At 36.5% G+C, this 13,744-nt stretch overlaps 4 protein-coding genes across 6 annotated transcripts; 2 read left to right on the top strand and 2 right to left on the bottom strand.

Annotated features, from left to right (window-relative positions):
* The first annotated feature begins 4,153 nt into the window (after window positions 1–4,153).
* On the top strand, window positions 4,154–9,184 carry LOC144547270 (calcium-dependent protein kinase 2-like). Of its 3 annotated transcripts, XM_078295874.1 has the most exons (8): window positions 4,154–5,134; window positions 5,216–5,359; window positions 5,545–5,697; window positions 6,003–6,118; window positions 6,437–6,604; window positions 7,367–7,494; window positions 7,838–7,937; window positions 8,019–9,184. In XM_078295874.1, the coding sequence occupies exons 1-8, from the start codon at window positions 4,465–4,467 to the stop codon at window positions 8,109–8,111; spliced, it is 1,572 nt and encodes a 523-aa protein (XP_078152000.1). In that variant the 5' UTR covers window positions 4,154–4,464; the 3' UTR covers window positions 8,112–9,184. The 3 variants fall into 3 exon arrangements, 2 of the variants coding, with proteins under 2 accessions (XP_078152000.1, XP_078151999.1); XM_078295873.1 differs by having other exon boundaries at window positions 7,838–9,184; XR_013509061.1 differs by lacking the exons at window positions 7,838–7,937; window positions 8,019–9,184 and having other exon boundaries at window positions 6,437–6,970; window positions 7,294–7,504.
* Window positions 8,583–9,232, bottom strand: LOC144547271 (RNA-binding (RRM/RBD/RNP motifs) family protein). Its single transcript, XM_078295875.1, has one exon. It carries the CDS (start codon window positions 9,155–9,157, stop codon window positions 8,774–8,776), a length of 384 nt encoding a protein of 127 aa, XP_078152001.1. The 5' UTR covers window positions 9,158–9,232; the 3' UTR covers window positions 8,583–8,773.
* Window positions 9,233–9,466: 234 nt separating this feature from the next.
* On the top strand, window positions 9,467–10,296 carry LOC144547269 (uncharacterized). Its single transcript, XM_078295872.1, has 2 exons — window positions 9,467–9,618; window positions 10,100–10,296. Exons 1-2 carry the CDS (start codon window positions 9,496–9,498, stop codon window positions 10,148–10,150), a joined length of 174 nt encoding a protein of 57 aa, XP_078151998.1. The 5' UTR covers window positions 9,467–9,495; the 3' UTR covers window positions 10,151–10,296.
* Window positions 10,297–10,729: 433 nt separating this feature from the next.
* LOC144547268 (uncharacterized) lies at window positions 10,730–13,508 on the bottom strand. The gene is made up of 6 exons (XM_078295871.1): window positions 12,996–13,508; window positions 12,862–12,914; window positions 12,687–12,751; window positions 12,500–12,578; window positions 11,425–11,763; window positions 10,730–11,131 (listed from the first exon to the last, which is right to left on the bottom strand). The coding sequence occupies exons 1-6, from the start codon at window positions 13,409–13,411 to the stop codon at window positions 10,977–10,979; spliced, it is 1,107 nt and encodes a 368-aa protein (XP_078151997.1). The 5' UTR covers window positions 13,412–13,508; the 3' UTR covers window positions 10,730–10,976.
* Window positions 13,509–13,744: the final 236 nt, after the last annotated feature.

The following is a 13,744-nucleotide window of genomic DNA, read 5'->3' as shown; positions in this document are numbered from 1 at the left end:
GCTTGTCTTATACGGGCTTTACCTAATAGTTTAGACAAATTGTGCCAAGTACCGAGAGGTGAAAGACGGTTTGCTAAATTAATTGGGACAGTAAGAACTTAATGACTTTAGATTAGTGTAGCCAAGTACCGAGAGGTGACGTTTATTCTAATTTAAAGATGATATTAATATAGAGATATCACTTTGTACCTATAACATCCAACTGTGCCTTCATAATTATAAGAACAAATTTAATAAACCAATTAGCCATGACATTTGTGGAGAGGAACCCTAAGAAACCCTAATTTCTAATACTTGTTAAAAATCAGACTTTGCTTTAAAGACTTTAGTTTAATTTAGTTTAATCACAATCAAACCAACCTTTTGAACAAACAAAAATCTTTTTATTTTATTTTACTAAATTAAATTGTTAGGTTAGATTTAATATTCCAACTCGTCCCTGTGGAGACGATCCCTAAGTACTACTCGACAAGGTTGTACACTTGCAACCGAATTGGGCGTAAATTAGGATTTATTACTTGTATTGTAATAAACACATCACAATGACTTCAAGAATTGTAAGATGAGCACAAGGCTCGAAGTAGTAAATGATTCGATCACGCAGGATCACTCTAGGAGTTGGTTGATTGATTGAATAAACTTGAAATTGATTGTGTATATTGAAGTTGGAGTGCACCAGCAACAACAACTTTCTCTATATCTGTAAATACGAAATATTGAAGTTCAAGGCGGCTAGAGTAATACTCTAAACCTTGGTATAGCTTCTATTTATAGAGAGCTGATAAAAAGGAAGTAAGTGGTGTTGACCGTTGTAATGGTACAGGGGACCGTCACAACGGTAGGTCAATCGGAGTGGTTTGGAGTATAACGATGGTCACTGTTGATAACGGTAGATGACCGTGACAACGGTGCCCACCACGGAAATCCTCTGGAAGGATTAGCGTTTCGATGACGCTAAACCTATTTTATGCGTCACAGGATTTATACAAGATTTATTTATTCTGTTATCACGGTCACTGGACCGTGACAACGGTAAGCCTCACTTAGGTCAATCTCATGCTTATTTTACCAATCTTACATATACGTTATCCTTAATCATGAGTTAATATTTTTGCTATCCAATGTCTTGTGCTTCATGATGTTGTATTGCAGTGTATTAATTCATCCTTGATGTGTAATCACTAATCCTTCACTTGTCATAAACCTGCACAGATACTTAAGAAGAAAAACTGTAAAATATAATTATGTATGTTTTGCAAATCTAGTCAAACAGATAAGTCGAGGGCTTCCAAAAGCCAACACATTTTAGTAATCTGAATAGCATCATTTTCATACTAATCTAAATTTTTTTTTTCCTATTCTCATTTACTATTATCAATTTTCACTATTCTAATTATTCTAGCTCAATCCAAACCTACCCTTACGTATATACAAGCATCTTCAGGATAATTATATTTACATAAAAATCAAAACGAATTGGTGATAATTTTGAGAGGAAAAAGGACTCCAGAAGAAAATGACAAAACTACCCATCTCAAAGACGTGACTAAATTAATGAGATGATCCATCCTCCATATGATAGATATACTTTCACCAATTGCATGGTTCTAAATTTTTTATTATCTTTCTGAAAATATAAACTTCATTCGAAGCATCAAAATTTAAAAAAAAAAAAAAACGTCATTTAGTGCCTTAAAAATTTAGTTTAAGTTTTTGTTCAACGGTAGGCATGCAACGATAGGTATTTTGTTTAGTCAAAAGCCTAAGAGATTATTCAAGAATTATCCATATAATTATTTTAAAATACATTTACTATTTATTGTGTTCGTTTGCCTATCTCCGAGCAAATGGTATATGTTGACAATAATCAAATAATTCAATTATTCTCTAAAAAAAAAATAAGTTGACATCATTGATGCAATCTAACCATATTTCCTTATGTATATTTGAATAAAATAAATTATTAAGAATCAATGCCAAATCCTTAATTAGCGTTATCTTTAGACTTGTAATATCCAACTTACAAATCAAATCAAAGTTATAAAGAGTTACGACATCTCACTCGTAAATATATCAAATGTCTTATTTTTGGCATACAAGAAAAAAAAATTTTCAAAAAATTATTTAAATCAAAATATTAAGATATCAAAAAAAATAAAAATAAAAATAGAGGACCGCCCGGTCTCTAGGCAGTCTGGTTCCTAGCGGACTGCCTCTGGCCCGGGAGATCTGCTAGAGGATCTGGGCCGTCCGTAGGTCTGGCGATCGGGGCAGTTTTAAAAAAATATATTTTTTTTAGGGTATTAATAAAAATGGCCGAACTGAAGCCCGTTCTAAGAAATTACTCCCCTAAAGTTACACTGGCTTAGGAAAAATAATGTGACAGTGCCATCCATTTTTATTTAAGTTAAATTAGATATAATGAGCTTGTTTTACTGAATTACTATAATTATTTAAAATAAATCTATTTGTATTTGAGTATATTCTATATTACAATAGAGATAAATTGTTTTGTCCTCTGGAATTCATTACAATAGAGAAAAATTGTATAGGAGTAATTGAAGGGTATATGAGATGAGAATTACTATTACCTTACTGCACTACAAATATTCTAAATAAATGGAGTAAATTTGTACTTACTAAATTAAAGTTATATTCAAAATAGAACACATTAGTGAAGTCTTCATTTATATGTTATGTATTTAATTTTAATAAAGAACTGCAGTTCATATCAGAAAAATCAGCAATTCTGATTACCAAAAAATTTAGAGAACCAGAAAATAGACAGCCTGCGTATTAGGAAATAGTGAGGCCAGTTCGCACCAATCAATTTCCAGAACAGATATCTGATCCGACAGTTATAATCTGAAGTGACGACAGATGTAATTTGATTTAAAACAAAGCACAAGACACCATACTTGTACCAACCTGATTTGAATCATACCAGTGGGACTCAAAAAATTTTGATTTGATATTTCCAATTTTGGCCTTGCATTGAGTACGTACATTTTAGGCCTTGTGTTTAGCTCTCTTTTGAAGGTGATATTGCACCAAGTTGAGACTTGAGACAAGCGTGTAGCTTACATTAACTGTTTATGGAAGGATAAGCTTGGGTTAGTATGTACGGCAGATTTCAGGGATTCCTTAACTAGTAATTAAGAAAATTAGGTTTTTTTTTTTTTTTTTTTTTTTTTTTTTACTTTTGGTGCAAATACATTCAACATATATAGGGCGGTATTTCAATAGAAACTTCTTCTTTTTTTTATTAGTTCTACACTGAACACTCACTTATTAGTTCTCTTACAAAAACAACTTACAATAAGTGAACAAAAGAAGAGGACAAAAATGTCATTCGTGTATGCCAACATTCACCAAAAATAAACGCATCTAGTGAATCTTAACAAATTTGGATGGCTGGGATGATATTTTAAGGAAGTGTCTCACAGGAGTACACGGATACTATTTTGCAAATTTATTTTAATTTAACATGCTATATATGTATCAATCTCTACGTTAGTTAAAATTATTAACTTACCATTCAGATCTTTTCCTCAAAACCATTTTAATTTTAATTCTGATTTTTAAATTAATTTGGGTTTGTGCATAGCGTTTAAAGATCCAATTGTTAGAAAATAAACTGGGAGACAAATGAAGCTGACAAAGTCCAAGCAGAAAAGCTATTTTTAATTGTGAGTGTTGTTATATTATTGCAATTGATATTTTTAAGATACTTGAGATAATTGTGAACAATTTTTTTCTTAATGAATTGAAACATACTCTTGAATTTGAGTTCATAAACATCTTTCTTTTAAAATTAAAAAAAAAAAATCTATATAATGTAGTTGTCTTCAACCACAATGCAAAATCACTTCAGAATTACAAATGATTTCCGATGACCTGATTGTTTGAAATCTTAGAATCAAAATAGTACAAAAATAGTAATATTTTAATCTCAATTAGAATAACACTATTTATCCACAGTTCTAATATTAATATTTAAATAGCACTATTTTAATTTAATGCTATTTCTTAATTAACCAAACAAGCACTTAAATAGGATATGAGAAAAGTAAATATAAATATAAATATAAAAGCCAAAGATGTATCTGAAAGAAACAAGAAACAAGAAACAATTACCCATGTTTGTTTGATGACATAAACTAAAAACAGAAAAGAGAAAAGAGAAAAACGTACGCAGTCTAAAAATAGGCTTTCAAGTGAACTGACTCTCTCAAGTGACACGCTTTCTACCAGCGTTTCTCTGTTTGCTCCAATTCCATCCAGGCTCTCATTCCCGCCATTCTCTCTGCGCCTTCCTTCCTTCCAAAACTCTCTCTCTCTCTGTTAATTCCCGTTACAATAATCCCCTCTCTTGGATGCACCCGTTTGCAAATGCAAGCAACATAATTAATCCCTCTGCACCCCTCCATTTCTCCTAGCTCCTCTCTTCTCACCCCATCACCAATGGGCAACTGCTGCTCCATCTACAAAAGGGCTAAAACTGCTCATGGTGAGGCGACCCATGATGCAAAGTCGGCCTCGGGTGATGATGCAGGTGGACAGGCTCCACAAGTGCCAGTTCCCAAACCGGTGTCGCCCCTTCCCTCCAAGCCACCTGGTCCCATCGGGCCGGTACTTGGTCGGCCGATGGAGGATGTGCGTGGGACTTACAGCCTTGGGAAGGAGCTAGGACGGGGGCAATTCGGGGTCACACATCTCTGCACCCACAAAATCACTGGAGAGAAACTCGCCTGTAAGACCATTTCGAAGAGGAAACTCTCGTCCAAGGAGGATACCGAGGATGTCAGGAGAGAGGTTCAGATAATGTATCATTTATCAGGTCAACCGAACATCGTCGAGTTGAAAGGGGTATATGAGGACAAGCAGGCGGTGCACCTGGTGATGGAGCTGTGTGCGGGAGGGGAGTTGTTCGACAGGATCATTGCAAAAGGGCATTATACTGAGAGGGCTGCAGCGGGGCTGCTCAGGACGATTGTGCAGATAGTGCATACGTGTCATTCCATGGGGGTGATGCACCGTGACCTCAAGCCAGAGAACTTCTTGCTGCAATCCAAGGAGGAGGACGCACCTCTCAAGGCCACCGACTTTGGCCTCTCTGTATTCTACAAGGAAGGTGAGTAACTTCTTGGAGTAAAAATGATTCATAGATTTGCGATTAATTGTTTGATTATCTCCCCCTTTATCTGTTCAACAGGAGAAACATTCAGGGATATAGTTGGCAGTGCATATTACATCGCACCTGAAGTTCTAAAAAGAAAATACGGGCCCGAAGCCGATATTTGGAGTATTGGTGTCATGCTATACATTTTCCTTTGCGGAGTTCCTCCTTTCTGGGCTGGTATATTCATCCAAAATTTATGTTGAATCTTTCAGAAAAACGTTGCATATATAACTCAATACAATCTGACTTATTATCAAACACAAAGATTGGTTTCTGACATTGTGAACCTTCTGTTATTTTTATACTTATATCAGAACACAGTATACTAACACTTTGAAAATTTGTTATCTGGATCCCATCAGAATCAGAGCATGGCATCTTCAATGCAATCTTGCGTGCACACATCGATTTCACGAGTGATCCATGGCCAAGCATTTCATCTGGCGCAAAGGACCTTGTTAGAAAAATGCTGAATCCTGATCCCAAGGAGAGGCTTAGCGCATTCCAAGTTCTCAGTAAGTATATATTCCAAAGAATTCAAGATCAAATGTTATGACACAAGGAAAAAATGCAATAACTTTTGAACTGAAAAGTTTGGACAATGAATATTGCTAATAATGACCATAGATAGCTCGCATTAGTTTATTTGTTTGTCAGGAACTAAAATCTAACTTCATTAAAGGAAAAGTTTCTTATAGAGAAAGCTAACAAACTCTTCATGGAAAACCATGCTTGATAGTTCTAGAAATAGGCTGAAATACATTAGAAGTTACAATTCCCCAAAAGCATACCATTATATCAAAGTATTATCCTACTGTAGATCATCCATGGATCAAAGAAGATGGAGAAGCACCTGATACACCTCTTGATCATGCTGTTATCGGTAGGCTCAAGCAATTCAGAGCCATGAACCAGTTCAAGAAAGCTGCCCTCAGAGTAGCTCTCCTTTTATGCACATATTTATCGCTTATCTATAATTTTTTTTTTTTTTTTCAGATGGTTTAACCAGTTTTAAGGACCTGAAATGCTTAAGCTGGTTAAAATTGAGGTTCCGTAAAACACATAAAAACAAGATAATTTTTTTAGCAGCAAAATAACCACAGCACCTCTGCTATATGACCCCAGCTGTTGAAAAATCACAAGTTTTAGCTTTTCATTTGAAGAGGCTTGATGGTTATTTTAAGATACGATCATTCAAAGATAGTTAACCCGTCTTAATTTACAAGTGGAAATATGCTTTATATGAATTTATAGGTTATAGCTGGATGCTTATCAGAAGAAGAGATCAAAGGCTTAAAAGAAATGTTTAAGAACATCGATACTGATAACAGTGGCACCATCACTCTTGATGAGTTAAAACAAGGTCTATCAAAGCAAGGACCTAAACTATCAGAGCAAGAAGTTCTACAACTAATGGAAGCGGTAAAATTAACCAAACAAATTATTAAAATAATATTGACCAGAGGCTTTCAAACCTTTCTTTTGATTAACAAATCTAAAGATGTCATGTTCAATTACCTACTAGCAATGTAGACTTGCACCAAGTTGATAGTAGATAGACCTAATTCCTTCCAGCCATTTTATGTTTTCCCATTCAGTTGAAGGCAAGTATATGAGAACCCCTACCAGGACAACCAAATAACCCCCAAGTGAATGAAATGAACTCACCTCCATTACTACAAAGTACTGAATCTTATCAAAGTTAAAAGAGGAAAGGATTGATACTGTATGAAAACCCTAGCTTCTGTGCACAACCTTAATCAAGGCCTTAACATGGCAACTGTAAAGGTTTTGAACTTATAGTCCTGCTATTTTGTGTGTTTCTGTTTTGTCACCTCCACAGTATGGAGTGTGTTGCCTTATTACTATCCCTTATGTGGAGATTGTTATCTCCTTAAACTGCAATATCTTTTGGTGCCTGTGAGCACGGAGCAGTTGATAGTTGATACTGATAGTTTGCCAGTTTGGTCAGAGGTTAAACTTTGCTAATAGTTGTAGGGGATTACCGTCTGATACAATGGACTAAGCTGCTATTAACTCTAGGATGTAACTTAAATGGTTTCAATATACGAAATGGGCGTCTTGCCTTTTTGTCAAAAATAAATGTAAAGGTTTTAAGCAGGGCTTAGTTCTTACAGGTGTTGGCTTACATATATAATAATCTGACAGATATACAATTAACAGGCTGATGCGGATGGAAATGGCACAATAGATTATGACGAGTTCATAACTGCAACAGTGCACATGAACAGAATGGATAGAGAAGAACACCTCTACACTGCCTTCCAGTACTTTGATAAAGATAATAGTGGGTATGTACAAACAACCTTGCCCAACATCCTATTTCAAGATACAATTTTACAACTAAACTGAAAGTTAAAAACAAAAAGAATGGAATAGGGGAAAATAATGTATGTAATCTCACTAACTTAAGAGTTGTATCCATCAGATTTATAACTCAAAGGGACATCTCTGATTCTAACTCCTAACCTATGAAAATATTATGTGTGAGTTCTCCTAGGTAACATGATATAGAAAATCCTCCAATAAAAATACTTTCTGGGATTGCATTATTAAAGTATCCTCATAATCGTGTTGAACACTGAAAAAATAAATACAAATATCGACAAGGTTACCTTGATTGTAATTTTACAGATACATCACCAAAGAAGAGCTTGAGCAGGCACTGAAGGAGAAAGGCTTATACAATGGTCAAGAAATCAAGGAAATCATCTCTGAGGCCGACAGTGACAATGTAAGAAACAAAGTCATCAAGTCATGCCAGATATTAATATTCATAAATTATATTTTATCTTATCATTGTCACATCATGCAGGATGGAAGAATAGACTATACAGAGTTTGTCACCATGATGAGAAGAGGAAACCCAGAAGTAAATCCAAAGAAGAGGCGTGATGTGGTATTTTAAGAGAGAGAACTGTTGGATTGGAGGATATCAATCGCTCGAGACTTCAAACAGTGTATTGTACAATATATAAGATACATTAGTGAAGTGAAATTTGGTTTGTATGTTGGCTAGCTGATGGCTTGAGCAGATGAATATCATTATTGTACTCCACCCTACTTTGCTAGTTTATTCTTTAGAAATTGCAACAAATAATTTTTGTTCCTCTACAGAAAACTATGCATGGATAAATTTTTCTCAAAGCAAGCTCCAAGTTAACATGGCTTAGGAAAAAGCTCTTGCAATTTCAGCAACTTTGTCTAAGGCCACAGAACAAAACTAGATAGACCTTTTTCTTTTTTTCTTTTAATTTTCTTCATCCACTCATAGATCCAACATGATTATCAGAAAACTCACTCACTCATAGCAACCAACTATAAACATTAATTCTTAGACAAATCATATATAAAGCATAATAAAACTGTGAAATAGAAATAAGAAGACAATTAAACCCACTAATATATCATCAGTAAAGAAAGACAATCAGAAATAGACTAGTAGTAATACGCATTAAACGCAGACAATATTTTTATACATAATACAGCCCCACAAGATAAGCAAATTAATCCCAGAACTGAGAAGAAAAATGTCTACAATGAACTAAAGTAACCATAGATAAATCTCACTTAATCTTTAGAAGGGGCTGCAGACCCCACTCCATACTTCTCTTGCAACCGCTGAATCTCCTCTTCCTTCTTCTTGGTATCTGCCTTCTTCCCCATCTTGGTTGCCTGGTAATAAAGCACGATCAGGTATCTATTGGCCACATTGAATCCGGAGAGGTGGTCGACAGCAGTCTTGGCGTCGTATATATCCTCGTAAACAACGAAGGCGGTGCCCCGTGTCTCCTTGCTGGTCCCAATCCGGATCTGGCGGATCGCACCGTACTTGCCGAAAATATCGTACATCTCCTCGCTGGAGATGTTGAAGGGGAGATTGCGCACGTACAGAACCCGGTTCACCTCGGGCGGGAGGCGCGTGTTCGCCTTTCGCAAGCTCATCGACGCCATGAGTGAGCGATTGGGATTAGATTCTAGCTAGGGTTCCCTTTCCCTTTCCCTTTCCCTTTCAAGGAGGAGGAGATTCGAGTCGACCGAGAAGTGAGATTTGAGAACTGTGCCTTTTAGATCGATCGATTTCAAGTTTTCAACCAATCTGTTAGTGTTAGGTCGAACTCGAATCAATCTAGGCCCAATTGGTTTGGTTTGGTTTAGACCCAATAAAGGCCTCAAAAGTCAAAACCCACTTATTGGATCCAGCAATCTAGGCCCAATTGCATTGCTCTCTTCTCAAATCTCCCTTTTCAATCCAGCAAGATAGGAAGGGAAGGGAAGGGATCAAGGGAGAGATGCCGCACAGAGCGAGGCCGATGACGGGGCTGTTGGTGTTCACGGGGGTGAATATGGTGCTCGTTAGCACCATTACCCCTGTTTATGATTTTGTCTGCTTCCTTCCCTACTGGGAGCGGAGGGTACGATCATTTCTCATCTCTCTCTCCCCCTCAATTTAACTCTTTTATCTTTTTTCCAATGAATTTATTTCTTGTTTCTACTCGAGATTTCTTTATTAGGCCCGTAGTTGTAGTTGTAGTTGTAGTTGTAGTTGTAGTTGTAGTTGTAGTTGTAGTTGTAGTTGTGTTGCTTGTGTGCGCATCAGTTGTATGTATGTATGTATCATTGTCTGTATATACAGTTACAGTGTGCGCATCAGTTGTATGTGAAAATGCCTCAAAGAAGTGCTACAACAGATCAGATGACCCAAGGAAAGACAACCATTCCATGTTAGTGAAGTTCTTTGTCCTTTGATACCAATGGGCAGCCATGGCTGAAATTAGTGTACTCATAGTAGACTGTAATTGCTACTAATTTCATCAATTTCCTAATCATCCTTCTAGATTTTTCATTTAAAGATTACCTGATCAAGTTGTTTGCATCTTATGCCACTTTTTGCAGAGAGAGAGCCGTCGGCAGGACCGCGAAGCTGCTGCGACCAAGAATTCTTGAGTGTTTAAGCAAACATTTTATCAAGTTTCATCATGTGCTGTATAACAGTTTTTCTGTCAAAAGAACCAAGAAAGAAGAAAAAACCAACTATTGTTTTCTTTTCTTTTTAAATCTTCAGCAGAGATTGCGAGTCGTGAGCGGGGCTAGGAAACCAACTACTGTTAGTAGCAAGACTTTTGGTGCCTTTTCTTATTTTAAGAAGTGGAATGAAGAAATATATAGTTCGATCAAGAAATTGATTGACAAGTTACCACTTACATTCTTTCGGTGTCTGTATTCTTTGTGCCGCTTAACCTGATTATATTGGATTGGAAATAAGCACATGTATTGCATCTTTCTGCTCTGTTTCTCGTTACATCTATTACATTTTTCAGGTACTTTATCCCGCGACAATCTCTGTTTAATTGCTAGTCTCCAAATATGTATACGTTCATTCAAATTTGTTCTAACAAGCCGATGTATTATACAAAATTAGGTTTTAGTTTTGCACCGACTTTTTTACATAAAAATCAAATAAGTCCAGCTGTTAACTAAACAAGCCTCTGGGAATTGCCTTTTAACTCATGGATAAAAACCGCAAGAAGACCTTCCCTATAATACATGGATCTCCAATTCAAAAGAAAAATATTAACAAAAAAAAAAAACAGAGACGAGTGGCACATATGTTCTCTTTCATTATACATAACAAAACTGCACTTGACCAAAAACATGCAGTTTGATAGACACCAATCACTTCTTCCATTATTATACTGTAACATCACTCATTCTATAGAACAAAAATAACAACAAAACCACCCTTCAAGATCTCCCTTGATGTCTGTGCTTCTTAAGCTGTGCTAATATCGACTCTACTCTTGATAATCTGAAAAGCCGGCGTGATCCAACTGCCGCAACTGCACTGAATTCCTGACCAGTTAAAATAACCCAATCGTGCAGAGCAGTGGATGCAATGCAACTTCCCTTCTAAGGCACCTTCTTCAACTGTGACGGCATTAAACAATAACACATATTTCAGAAAATAATAGGCCAATTTACAGGCTATGCAGAGCATCTCATATTCTTACTGATTTCACTGCAAATTAAACCAAATTATTTTTTAAATAATTTAGCATCATAATTAGTTTTTAGTGCAACAGCAGTATTCTGAAGTAGACTATTTTGACCCTAACCTCACTGTTATCTTCAAAACATCGAGCATAACTTTTTTAACAGCAAAACTAAACAAAAAAGTATAAAGCATGTAAAAGATTGAAATCTGGTACTGGGTCACTGACCTGAAGTCATCCATTTCATAGGCTCAACAAAGAGAGATGAACACTCATTCTCGTCAGATGGGCTAAAAGGCCGGCTGTATCTTCTTTTATTCCAGTCAAAGCATGCTTCACCTTCCCTGGGCACATGACTGACAACATTTTCTTGTAAAGCAACTACTCTCCTGCACTTCTTGCACCTATAAGCAATTTTCTTCTCCTGTTGTTTTTCTTGTTCTTGTTGTTGCTGCTGATGTTGGTTCTCTATAAGGGCATCCAGAGCAGGCCTGGGTTCAGGAGGAACACCGGGATCTGCTTCAAATATTGACTCATCTACTCTCATCCCTTCCTTATAAGCATGAGCTGAAACAGGGATTGGTGAATGATGAATTAACAGAAAAACATGAAGAATAGTATAGAATTTGATGGCATGGCATCAAGGGAAATAATTCAAGGCATCCCGATTTTTTTATTGGTAGCATTTAAAAAAAAAAATTGTACCAACGCTTTTTCAATATTTTCATTTATACCATGACGAATTCAGTGGTTGAAATCTGCATTATGATTTTTTTTAAAACTCGGCTCTCATCATTCATGTGTCAGTCTTATTAAATGAGATGAAAACCTTTCTTGGATTTCTCAAATCTCAATAAATGAGATGCAGAAAAGTAGAGATGAGATCTAAGACTAATAATTTGGGTTTCTCTATAGTCCGCTGGCAATGGGAAAAGTTTTTTTTGGTTGGTTTGTCCCCATCAATTTGATGGTTACCGCAATATTGCATTGCGGTGGTTTCTAAACCTTTATGGCATTTATTAATGTTGTGTCTTATAGGTCAATCAATGGAAGCTTTTCATCTCATTTGTGGGCCCAAAATTCAAGGGAGCTATTCATCTCATTTAATGAATGAAGTGAGCTGGTTTTATGAAAAATTGAAACGCAGATTTCAACCGCTGAATTATTCAGCTGTCGAAGCCATGCAGGCCGCTGGATATTCAATGATCATGGTACAAATCAAAATATTGAAAATACGTTAGTACAAGTTTAATTTTTTATTTCTTTTTATGGTACCAATAAAAAGTTCAGCAAAGCAACTAACCTAGAACTTTTAACCGAAAGCGCTTGTAAATTGGGCTTGAGGTGTCTACTTTAAAGCCCATTTCTTCAAAAATCTTCAACTGCAACAAGATATAATAACGTTTCAGTCATTAAGATATCTATTGATTAAAAATAAGAAATGGCAGAATCATCTCAAAACTAGTAATTGAATGCAAATTACATCTAACCTGATCAAGAAAACCATCATTTGGGGATACAAATTCACAAACCTCCTTCAGAGATTGAAGGGCATCTGCAAATAAGGAGCGATAACAAAAAAAATATTCTATGAGAAAACATGAGAAGGTAATAAGAATGTGATATATAGAATCTAAAGATTAACAGACAGTATGTCATTTAAACCTTCCAATGATTTCTGCTCTTTTCTCATAAGATAAGCTGTGATAACTGCCGCACTGCAATGGAAGAAAAAAAATACTCAAAATTCATGATGCCTTGGTACAGAAATGCAGAAAATAAAAATATGTAATGTAAACCTTCTAGAAACCCCAGCAAAGCAATGCACGAGCACTGAGCCTTCACTCCTCCCTTGTTCAATAAAATCCAAACAAACCTCCAAATAATCCAACAAATCCTCATCCTCTGTATCCTTCAATGGCACCGCCATGCGCACCAGCTTCAGATCAGGGCCGGCATGCTCTTTCATGTACAACAGTTTCTCCCGCGCGAGAGACTTCTTAGGCGACTCATCGGCCGCCACGTGTACCTGCTCGATCTCTTCAGTCGAGATCGAGATGCCAGGACGCCACTCGGAGAAGAAGGATATGGAAGCGGAGCTGAGAAGCGAGAGTACGTGAGTGATCGTCTCTCCGGCACCGGAGCCGCCGGTGAGGACGGCAGCGGCGTCGGCGATGTTGCCAAAGAAAAGGTGGTCGCGAACGAGGTATGGCATCGGAACCCTAACCCTAGATTATTGATTTGGCTTGGCTTCACTGGAAGGGTAAGGGTACGGTTGAAAATGAGTTGGAGGGAAGTGGAGAATCGAGATAGGAAGGAGAAGGAAGCGTGTGTGAAACTGTTTTTTTTTTATTTTATTTTTTTTGGTACCAGGAATTGAATTGAATTGAATTGAATTGACTTGACTTGAATTGATGGGTTATTTCGTGCGGGAATAAAAAAGGAATCATTTGATTTCCCTTCGGCAAATAAAAGGAATCTTTCACCTGTGCCAGGCAGGAACTGCGATCGGTTCCTTCCGAAAACGATTGAAAGGAATGTATCATAT

The sequence above is a fragment of the Carex rostrata genome, chromosome 31, assembly GCF_964058835.1.
Source record: "Carex rostrata chromosome 31, lpCarRost1.2, whole genome shotgun sequence".
Taxonomy (NCBI): domain Eukaryota; kingdom Viridiplantae; phylum Streptophyta; class Magnoliopsida; order Poales; family Cyperaceae; genus Carex; species Carex rostrata.
The sequence above is the reverse complement of the archived record's forward strand: the minus strand, read 5'-3'. Positions and strand labels throughout refer to the sequence as shown.

Bases quoted from the DNA above. Each gene is read 5' to 3' on its own strand.
- LOC144547271 (XM_078295875.1), bottom strand. From the start codon at position 9,157: ATGGCGTCGATGAGCTTGCGAAAGGCGAACACGCGCCTCCCGCCCGAG.
- LOC144547270 (XM_078295873.1), top strand. From the start codon at position 4,465: ATGGGCAACTGCTGCTCCATCTACAAAAGGGCTAAAACTGCTCATGGT. The intron at 5,135-5,215 runs GTGAGTAACTTC...TCTGTTCAACAG, and splicing joins CTCTGTATTCTACAAGGAAG to GAGAAACATTCAGGGATATA. The intron at 5,360-5,544 runs GTATATTCATCC...GGATCCCATCAG, and splicing joins AGTTCCTCCTTTCTGGGCTG to AATCAGAGCATGGCATCTTC.
- LOC144547268 (XM_078295871.1), bottom strand. From the start codon at position 13,411: ATGCCATACCTCGTTCGCGACCACCTTTTCTTTGGCAACATCGCCGAC. The intron at 12,579-12,686 runs GTTAGATGTAAT...ATCTTGTTGCAG, and splicing joins ATGATGGTTTTCTTGATCAG to TTGAAGATTTTTGAAGAAAT. The intron at 11,132-11,424 runs GTCAGTGACCCA...ATGCCGTCACAG, and splicing joins TATGAAATGGATGACTTCAG to TTGAAGAAGGTGCCTTAGAA.
- LOC144547269 (XM_078295872.1), top strand. From the start codon at position 9,496: ATGCCGCACAGAGCGAGGCCGATGACGGGGCTGTTGGTGTTCACGGGG. The intron at 9,619-10,099 runs GTACGATCATTT...CACTTTTTGCAG, and splicing joins TTCCCTACTGGGAGCGGAGG to AGAGAGAGCCGTCGGCAGGA.